This window comes from Cryptomeria japonica, chromosome 4, assembly GCF_030272615.1.
Source record: "Cryptomeria japonica chromosome 4, Sugi_1.0, whole genome shotgun sequence".
Lineage (NCBI taxonomy): Eukaryota > Viridiplantae > Streptophyta > Pinopsida > Cupressales > Cupressaceae > Cryptomeria > Cryptomeria japonica.
This window is the reverse complement of record NC_081408.1, coordinates 630,473,745-630,485,139: the sequence shown is the minus strand read 5'-3', so window position 1 is coordinate 630,485,139 and position 11,395 is coordinate 630,473,745. Positions and strand designations below refer to the sequence as shown.

The window sequence follows — 11,395 nt, the reverse complement described above, 5'->3', positions numbered from 1 at the left end:
GGGAAAAGTTAGGAGAGAAATTTGAAATTCGAAAATGAGAAAATTAGGTGGAAAAGAGGAAATGAAGGAAAAATAGAAAATTAGGAAAAAGGAAAATAGGAAGAGGTAACATTAATTAATAAATTATCATTTATTAATTAAATCACAAAGGGGACACAATTAGGCAATTAATTAAAATATTTAATTATGACAAAAGGGACCTAGGATAAATAAATAAATTTATTTAACCTAGAGGAAAAATTAATAGGATTAAATGAGTAAATCATAAAACCCTAGAAGAAAAAAATAGAAATTAAAGGATGTCAATTAGGTCATGAAAAAATTGAAACTGATACAAGGTTGGTCATGATAAAATGATAAATATTTGATGATTGAGAAAGACCCAATATTGATTGAGTGATGAAGATCAATGACAAATTGATCAAATTTGACAAAGGATCATATTGAAAGATGACAAATGATAAAGGATCAATGGCCAATTGATCCAAAATTCATGAAAAATGATGATTGAATGAGATCCATGACAAATTGATCGAATATTGATAAAAAGTCAAGTTGATGAAGGTTGTCATGATATTGAGATTGACAAAGACCAATGACAAATCAATCACAATTGACAAGATTTGCCAATAATTTACAATTGAAAGAGGATCCAAAAGTGATCAAAATTGATGATAATTAATCAAAGATGATTGAAAATGATAAAGATCCATGATAAAACCCTAATTTGACACCAGTTAGGATTGATAATGTCCAATTGACATGATAAGATGATCATGACCAGAGATTGCAATTCGAGAGTGATATTGATAAGACCTAATTGCAAATGCTAAAAATCCAATCAAAGGGGAAGGAAGTATAGAAGAATGACAAGATGTCGACAAATGATAAAAATCATGTGCGCGACATAGATGAAATGTCAATAAGATGTGAAAACTATAAAACAAGGTCACACAGACATGTTAAAGTATGATGCAATAAGTGTTGATCATTTTTAGATGCCTACATTGTCTTTTATAGACCCCACCATAATTGGATGTCTTTAGGTCTAGTCAAGATGTTTTAGCTGATATGGATTTATTTTTTTCAGTCACTCTTTTTTTTTAATCAAACCAATTAGTTAATATTGGTGAATGTAAAACTCTTTTATAAATTTTTAAAGGATTTTCTATGAATGATATATAGAATTTTTTTTATAGAAGTTGATAATACAATAACAAGAGCTAAGAATAATTTGCTAGCAAAACACCTATCACACAAAAGAGATCAAGCAAAAATAATATTCTCTATAATAACTAGAATGCAATATTGCATAATTGATTATTGGAGATATGATTACAATGAATGAATGCATCCTTATAAAAGATGAATGAAACCCTAGGTACAAACTCTAATGCTAAAATTAGGAGAACTAAAGCAATGCAAAGTACCTGAGCTAAATTAAGCTCAACTAGATATAGAACTAAAGCTAGGAAATAAAACTGTAGATAATAAAAAACACTAAAGTTTAGCTTAAGTGAAAATGAGTAAAGAATCTAATTAATAAATAATTAGATAATTGTCCTAATTGCTCCAACAATTTTAGTATGAATGGGTTAATGTAGTAGATTTGACTATATAATGTTCGTTCTTTCATTAATTTTTATTTTTCATGTCTATTTATTTATGTTAGAGTTACATGATATCTTTCTCCCTGTTATTCTTTAACATTTTGCCTTGGTGAAAAGTTACTAGTCTCTATTGTGCTACTATAAAATTCTCTTTTCTTTAATTCATGTTGATTGTCCTCCCTTTAAGATTGGTATAGTTTTAGGTCCTTTGAATCTAAATAAATTTATAAAGTAAACTTTTACAGATGTTATGAGAACCCTTGTTTGATACTCGTTTATAGTGAGTTATGTATTTCCAAATTTAAAAGATACATATATAGTTGTAAACACTTTGGGAACTAATCTCGAGGATTATAATTCAATTTACATTATTTGTTACATTTGGAACTTATTGATTATCTACTTATAAGAGGTTTGTATATGTTTAATAGCAAAATCTTATACAATGAAATCACTAATAAGTAGAGTTTTTGAAATAACTAATATATTATTTTCTTTTCTCTTTCATCACCTTATATTGACCTCTCTAGAGGAATGCTATCATTGACCCTATAGATCAAGAGATTTAGAGGAACTGCTCATTCTTTTTAGTCTTCTTCTACTTGTTTATGGCCTAGTGGTGGTTGTTGCATTTTAATCTAAGTTGATATAGGTTCATAGCTTTGGATTTTGAGTTCATTATTTAGGATAACAATGTATTGAATTTTATATAAACACTTTCATGCATTCAAATTTGATGATTCTCACTTACACTCCCACTTTTACGTTTCCTTTTTATCCAAACCCTAACCTATGTTCTAAATAAATAAAATGGTTATATTAAATGTAATAAATTGGATACATGACTCATATTAACTTATAAACACTTGGGAAATACAAGAGAGAATATAACACCACACACATAGGTAGTCGATATCAAATAATATGCACATCTATTGTTAGAATCTATTACTAGAGTTACACAAACCACATTTATCATGAAGATTTTAGACACATTTAAACATTTAAAAATAAATCCTAGGGATTTTTTTAAGGGAAATAGTCAAATGTATCACATCAACTAACTTGTTTCAAACAATCCTTCAATAGTGTACATATAGGTTACAAAATATGTCAATAGTTGTAGAGCATACTAGCATGACATTATGGGGCAATATCACACCAATTAGACATCAACATAGTTATACAAGATGTCATCGCATAGAGAATTCATTAGCATGGTAATATGGAAATGTCATGTGTAACATGACAACACCACCTAGAGTCATATTCGTCACAACACAAAGACTAAAGTAGAAAAAAATCAAATTACAATAGCTTTATACATCCCCTATTCTCCTTCATCCACAAATATCAAGTTGTAAATAATGGAAATAGACAAGGCTTTGTTAGTCTCTTTCTTCCATTACATTTTTATTAATAGCTCTGAAAGCTAGACATATGATTCTCCAACTGAAACAATTCATAGATTTTGTATAGTTCTTCTAATATTACTTGACCTATATCACTTTTTTACCATCATTCAATTTCTCATATTTCTTAACCATCTCCTGTTAGACCTATTTATTAATACTATATGCATAAAAATTCTTCATATGTAATAAAATGGATAGTGAATCGTTGCTTTATAAATTGATATAATTAAATATCAAAACAAACAAATCACAAGATGTACCTTACCTTGATTAAAATAGCCATACAAGTCATACAAAATTCCTATCCTTGTAATTATATTACTTCACAATCCAAAATATACGCAAATACTTTTTAATATATTTAATGTCAAATTATATATTAAAAAACACCTTAATGAATTAAAAGTTGATTAAGTTATTATATATATTTATATTTCACATACCATATCTTCTTCACGTTTGATTGTGCGTTGGTTGTCATGCTGTCCTAAGTTTGACAACTGGATTATTTGCGAATTTTAGGTAGATTTTAGATAGTCTTTTTCTTGTTGGAAGTGAACATTAACATAAATAGTATCTGCAATACTACTTTTGTCATTGACATCTTGCTCCGCATGGAGTATGACGATACAATCTTTAATTGTCCTTAAACATTGTCATACCCGTCAAGAGTTTGTGAAAAATCTCGAATGGATCGGTTTGCTTTTTGGTTTTCTTAAGCGCATCGGTTCTCAGGTTTGCGACATATTTTGATTATCACCGCAGAGTAAAGACAATATTTAAGATTGAAAATAATAATTGTCATATAAGCATATCGAAAGGATTAAATATTATAATTTAAATAAAGATTTGCAAACTATTAGGTATTTCTTGGGCCAGTGCTATGTTACTGTTAGTGTAAAAAGCTGGTTTTCACCATGGTTTTAAATTAAATTCTATTCTGTGGCATTTTCCGTGGATGTGTTCTTGCTTCGTAAAGGACGAGGAGAATCATATCACAAGGGTGATCGTTGGTAATTTTGTATTTGGCATCTTATACAGCTATCGAAAGTTCGATCTTTTCCCAGGTATTGGTGACTTCAACGAACTCAATCAAAGCTTTTAGGAGCTATAGGATGTTTGATCTTGCATTTATAGGATGTTTAATCCCTTCTCGAATTAGCTGACAATAATTGGCAAAAAGGTCTGGATTGGGTAACAATGGAGCTCAAGGTGCTCTCTTATCTCGAGGTAGCGCGGATACAATTGTATCATTTTCGTGCAATAATTGTAGCAGGCATGGGTTTTCTCACGCCTACAATGTGTTTTGCATACCTCCCATTTCCAACCTATTGGAAAAGCTATACTACGGTGGTTAGATGTCTCTTGCAACAAGTACCGCCGTAAATGGAATCGCTCTCTGTGGAATATTGGTAGGCAACATTTTCTTCGGCCGGCTGGGCGACAGAATGGGCCACAAGAAGATCTACGGAATTACCCTCGTCTTAATCATGGGTGGTTCGTTTGGCTCGGGCTTCTCACTCGACAGTTCACCGAAATTAGTAGTGGCTACCTTGTGTTTTTTCAGGTTCTGGCTGGGTGTTGGTATAGGCGGCGACTACCCATTGTCTGCCACAATTATTGCCGAATAATTGTCTATACTCGAATCCATCGTTCGGTGAGAAGGATATCTTGTGGAAGGTTCTCTTAATGCTCAAAGTCGTCCCGGCGGTTGTAACATTTTACTTGCGGACATGTCCAAAGTTGTGGGCATAAGCATTAATGAAGATGAAGCAGATGTTATAAGAATCCGCACCAGGAGGCCGTCTTTTGGATTGTTTTCCAAGGCTTTTATGAAATCGCACAGCAAGCACTTGGTGGGAACAAGGTCATCCAGATTTTTCTTAGACCTTGCATACTACGGCAGCAATTTGTATCAGAAAAATCTATATTCATTAGCCGGAGTACGAAAATCCGGTGGAAGCTTGGCCATCGTTTTCCTTATAGACCGTTTTGTGAGGTTCAAAGTCCAGTTATTTGGGTTTTTACTTATGTCTCTATTATTAATCGCCACCGCTGTTCCGATTGAGACATCCTGGAGGCGACCATCAAATAAATCTGCATTTCTAGCCATATATTCATTGGGATGTTTCTTCTCGACGTTTGGACCCACAAGTGCGACCTTCATCGTGCCGGTGGAGTTATTCCCTGCTTGCCTGCGGTCGACATGCCATTGGCCTAGCTGCTGCATCTGGAAAAGTAGGCGGCCTGATTGGAATGTTTGGGTTCGTGTTTGCAGGCAGTAACTTTGGCCTAAAGAGAACCCTTGTCCTTCTTGCAGTTGGAAGCTTTTTGGATTTTTTGTGCACATTTCTGATTCCAGAAACAATGGGAAGATCGTTAGAAGAAACTTAGGGAGAAATTAGGTTATCAGAGAGTGATAGCTTGTATGGTTTATAGCATAGACATTACTGCAGAAACGAGTGCCTCTTCTCTTATCTTCTGTTTAAACGGTAGTGGCAACCTTACAAGCGCAACGTCCACATGACTCTTCCCATAGATTATAAATTCAAGTGAGATGTTTCATTCTCCACACAGTAGAGTGAATTATTGATTGCTCCCATACAGTATCTACAATATAAATGTAACGTAATATGAAAGTGCTTAAAGAATCAGTATGTTGTGTCGATTTTTAAATAGGAATCTGATGATGTAGTAGAATTATTTTCAAACCCTTCTCTGATGATGTAGTAGAATTATTTGCAAACCCTTCTCATCTTGAAGGATGCTATTCAGACTGAGTGTACTTTCGTGGCTAAAAGTATATGGAAATCTTGGGAGGTCGTTAAACATCAGTTTTTCTAGAATGATTTCAGTTTAAAGGACGTCAAACATATTCTTGCGGCACTTGATGCGGTCATATATGGAGGGTCAAGACCTTTCAATCTTGCAGCCTAAAGTTAACATAATAGATATTCTTATTCACTGAAAAAAAAAATAATGATTACAAAGTACTTAGTTTCCTTTTAGATGTAAATTTAGATTCGCTTACAAGCTTTCAGAAGCTTGTTACAAACGTAAATGAAAAGTTAGAATAATATTCAAACTCCTAACCCTAACTCCTAATTCTCTAACTCTCTTACTCTCTAGTTTTCTCTCGATCCTTTATGAAACATGTAGGTTAACTTGATTGTGATGATGATGCTATATGTTGTGGTCGCATTTTGATAGTTTTCCTAGTCCCAATCCACCGCATAGTGCATTGGATTTGATGCCCCATGGTATAGAAGGATTTCACACGTCACCTAACAAACTCTACATTGTCTTCTTTGCACGACAAAATGACATCTTCACAAAAATTGATCCTAATTTCATAAGATCTGAATTTGTCCCATATGTGTTGTTGTGAACATCGTGTTCTCTGCCACAAGACAAATTGGTACAATGTGGTGAAATGTAGTAGGGCTTCCTAGGATGTTCTTATATTAGTCATGTAATTTTTAAATTTTAAAGTCACATATAAACCTTCAAAGGGTAAGTGGACGGATCTTAAAAAATAAAGATCAAAATAAATTCGTAGTTGCATGTGTAACTTCTTTATTATCTATTTATAAGAGTTTTGCATGTCTTAAATGCAACAGAATTGTACAGTGACAACTTGGTGATTAATTTTTATCATTTCCTCATACATAGGGAACAACTTGTTGAAACATCTATTAGATCCCAGAGACAACTGAGAGGGTGGGGGGGGGGGAGGTGAATCAATTGTCAAATAAATTCAAACAAAAAATAACTTAACCAACCTTAATGCTTAATACCGGTAAACCAAACTTTATGCCGGTAGATAATTTATCAGTTAATTATAGTACCGGTAAAGATTAATACATGAAATAGAAAGACAATAACATCCACAACACATAACACCAACATTTGTACATGGAAACCCTGTAAGGAGAAAAACCATGGTGGGAAACCTTACCCACAATCAAATGATACTACTGTAGATAGTATGTGTATATAAATAGGGTCTGCACATGCAAAAAGGCCAAGTGCCTAGAGCTCACTGCTCAAACACAAATAGGAGTCACACTGACTACAATTGGATGGTTAAATACAATAATGATGTACTGCTCAAAATAGCATCTTCATATGCTGGATTCAGTACCGGTGTAGTTCTGATTGCCTTCGCAAAAACCTTGCTTCACCTTCAAATAATGTCAGCATGTATAGCTCTTCTTAATCTCACATATACCTTCTTACAATTCCTTTCCCAATCGCATGTCGATCTTACAAATAAGATCTTACATATATACCATAACCTAAGACCAATTTTAGTAGGTTGGCTCTAAAAGATATTACAATAAAATCAATTACAAGTAAATCAATAACTGATGCAATATCCGATTCAACATGTCAACTTAATGCATTTACAGTAACAAGAAAATCATCTCCAAAGCATGTCGTGCTTATTTTGGACTTATTTGCCGGTAACAACAAATATGCAAATACGAATAATCCAATGAACAAATCTCTAAGACAAAGTGTCCAAACGATGTCTTCGACATAACCAAGTGTTTTACATGTCATTCCAAGTGCCGGTGAACAATATATCCTGCTGGTGTATGAGATATTGGTGACTATGCATAAGTCACTTGCTTGTCGGTGAACATTGCCAATTCTCCAAAGTGCCAGAGTTGATAAGTGTTAATAGGTATTGACATCAATGACAAAACCATATCAACATAACCAAAACACCAACAATCTCCCCCTTTGTCATTGATGGCAACACAAGATGGAAAAACCATCAAAGTGGCAAAACAGAAATGCCAAATACTAAAAACCAACAATCTCCTAAAAAGAGATCATAACCAGAAATCAAAATTTAGATACAAAGAGTAATCAGTCTCTCCCAAAGTAACAATCTCTCCCCCTAAGAGTAACATGTGTTTTCCTTGTGTTTTTCCATATCAATCTCTCCCCCTTTGACATCAAATGCCAAAGCCAATACAAAAGCTAGGTTCAAATACAAAATACCAACCAATTCAGTATACCAGCTACTCCCCCTGAGAAGTAGCTCTCCTCATCAAAGTTGAAGTAAAAGATTTATCTATTAATTCTATTAGTTGATGACAAACATGAACTATCTAAGTCTCTACCAGTGGGGGTATGACCCCAAGCTGATCTCTGAGATATTCAAAAGTCTCCTTAGGCAAAGGCTTAGTGAAAATATCTGCAATCCGCTCTTTAGTATTCACATAAACTAGTTTTACTTCTTTTGCTTCAACATTCTCTTTCAGAAAATTCAATTTGATAGAAACATCTTTAGTTTTAGAATGTAGTATCGGATTCTTAGATATATCAATTGTTGTAGTGTTATCACAATAGATAGGTATAGGTTCCTTGCATTTTATCTTTATGTCCTTCAACATTTTCTTGAGCCATAATATCTATGTACAGTTAGTTGCTGCTGCAACATATTCTGATTCTACTATTGATAAAGATGTGCAACTTTGTTTCTTACTTAACTAAGAAATTAATCTGCTTCCAAGAAAAAATGCTCTGTCAGTGGTGCTTTTTTTGTCACCCACATCTCTTGCCCAATTTGCATCTGTGTATGCACATAATTCAAAGTTTTCATCTCTAAGATACCATAAACCAAGATTTGTAGTGCATTGTAAGTACCAAAAAATCCTTTTTATTGCTGATTCATGATTTTCTCTAGGATTACTCTAAAATCTTGAAATAATACATATTGTATTCATAATATCAAGTCTTGTTTGTGTCAAATAAAGTAAGCCTCCTATCATAGATTTGTACCTAGTTAGATAAACAAGTCTAGATTCATCCCTTAGTGATAATTTGTCATTTATTTAGTAACTCCTTCAAGTACTTGGATTGACTAAAAAATATACCTTTATCAGTCTGTGAAATCTACAATCCTAAAAATAATTTTATCTCTCCAATCATAGACATTTCAAATTGTTGTTGCATTTCAATAGAAAAGTCTTTACACAATTCATCTTCTCCTCCAAAAATTATATCATCAACAAAAACTTCTATAACCAAGATGTCATCATTAGTCACTTTATAGTATAAGTTGCTATCAGCATTACCTTTAGAAAATCCAATCTTCAAAAGATATTTATCCAATCTAGCATACCAAGCTCTTGGAGCTTGCTTTAACCCATACAAAGCTTTCTTTAACCTACAAACCATATATTTGTTATCTGTCAAAGAAAATCCATCTGGTTGCTCAATGTAAACTTCTTCTTCAAGATCTCCATTCAAAAATGCACATTTAATATCCATTTGATATACTTTGTAGTTCTTGTGTGCTGCAAAAGCCAAGAATAATCTAACTGCCTCAGTTCTAGCTACCGATGCAAAGGTTTCATTATAATCAATTCTTTCTTTCTGAGAATATCCTTTACACACTAATCTTGCTTTATTTATGATTACCTTCCCATCTTCATTAAATTTATTTCTGAATACTCATTTTGTTCCAATCACATTTTTGTCTTTAGGCCGAGGAACTAATGTCCATATGTTATTCTTCTCAATTTGTTCTAGTTCCTCTTCCATAGCTTTAATCCAGTGCTTATCTTCACATGCCTCATTAATTGATGATAGTTCAATTTGAGAAATAAGACATATCTCTTCATTTTCTAGTCTTCCTGTTGTCATAACTCCTTGATACTTGTTCCCAATTATCTAATTTTCTAAGTGGTTCAATCTTACATACTAGGGTGTCTTCGTTTGCTGCTATTCCTCAGTTATAGTGGAATTTTTAGAAGATACCGGTGTAACTAGATCTTCATTTTGTACCGGTGGATTCAATCTAGGTTTATTTGTCAGTATCTCTGTTGCTAGTTCAGAGTCTATATACCTTGAAGTTCCTCTAAATTGTTCATCAATCTTCACATTTGTACTCTAAACAATTTTCTGCAATCTCTTGTTAAAACATCTATATGCCTTGCTCTTAGATGAATAACCAAGAAATATTTCTTCATCACTTCTAGGATCAAATTTGCCAATATACTTATCTCTTCTAATATAGCATTTACTTCCAAATATTTTGAAATAATTAAGGGTAGGAGTAATACCAAACCATAGTTCATGAGGGGTCTTACCAGTTTCGCCTTTGATGTGAACTTTGTTGAATGTATAGACTGTTGTGCTTACTGCTTCTCTGCAATATACATGTGGTAGATTTTCTTTTGATAACATACTTCTAGCTACATCCAAGATAGTTTTGTTTTTCCTTTCTACAACTCCATTTTGCTGTGGCAGCCAGGGTGCTGATAACTGTCTTCTGATTCCATTCACTTCACAGAATGTATGAAATTCCTTAGATGTGAATTCACCTCCTTGATCTTATCCCAGACATTTGATTTTTTTTCTGGTTTCATTTTCTACCATTACCTTGAATAGTTTGAACTTCCCAAGTGCTTCTGATTTTTCTCTAAGAAAAGTAACCCAACACATTCTAGAATAGTCATCAATGATTAGCATGAAATATCTATCACCTTGTAAGATTTTAGTTCTAGCTGGACCACATAAATCAGTGTGAATTAAGTCAAGAACATTATTGGATTTTTCTGGAATACTTTTAAAAGATGCTCTAACTTGTTTTCCAAATTGACATTGCTTACATACTGGATTGTGAGGTTTAACAATCTTAAGTAAATCTTTAACTGCCTTAGTAGTACTGATTTTTACCATGCAATCAAAATTTACATGACAAAGTCTCTTATGCCATAACCAACTTTCATCAATATGTGCAATCAAACATGTCTTTTCATTGTTATTCAAATGAACAATATTATCTCTAGTTTGATTACCGGTTGCAATTTCCAAACCAGTTTTGTTCATAATTTTGTATTTTCCATTCTTGAATTGTAACTGAAATCCTTTTTCAACTAATTGACCAACACTCAAAAGATTATACTTTAAACATTCTACATAGTAAACATTGTCAGTATTATGCTTACCATGAAGAGATATAGTACCTTTTCCTTTGATCAAACAAGCTTTATCATCTCCAAATCTTACCAGACCTCCATTATAATCCTGAAAGTTCAAGAATTTGTTTTTATCACCAGTCATACGATGTGGACATCCCAAATCAATGATCCATTCATCCTTAACTTCAATTTAGCTGCCACGGCCTGCTCTACTGGTTGAATAGTAGGTGTCGGTTGATCTTCTGTTATAGCAACAAAAACCCATCCATTATTTGCCAGATCCTCATCAAAATCATTCGTGACTCCTTCATCAGCAAGATAACAAGATTTATCTTTATTCTTCTTAAATTTGTATCTCTGATATTCAGGGTTAGGCATGTATGTTCTTCTAGCTTCTTCTCTTAGTCTAGCATGTCTATCAGGGCAT

At 33.1% G+C, this 11,395-nt stretch overlaps 1 protein-coding gene across 1 annotated transcript; it reads left to right on the top strand.

Moving 5' to 3' along the window:
* Positions 1-4,758: 4,758 nt before the first annotated feature.
* On the top strand, positions 4,759-5,310 carry LOC131875274 (low affinity inorganic phosphate transporter 3-like). Its single transcript, XM_059219355.1, has one exon. The coding sequence runs from the start codon at positions 4,759-4,761 to the stop codon at positions 5,308-5,310; it is 552 nt and encodes a 183-aa protein (XP_059075338.1).
* The last annotated feature ends 6,085 nt before the right edge of the window (positions 5,311-11,395 follow it).

Bases quoted from the DNA above. Each gene is read 5' to 3' on its own strand.
- LOC131875274 (XM_059219355.1), top strand. From the start codon at position 4,759: ATGTCCAAAGTTGTGGGCATAAGCATTAATGAAGATGAAGCAGATGTT.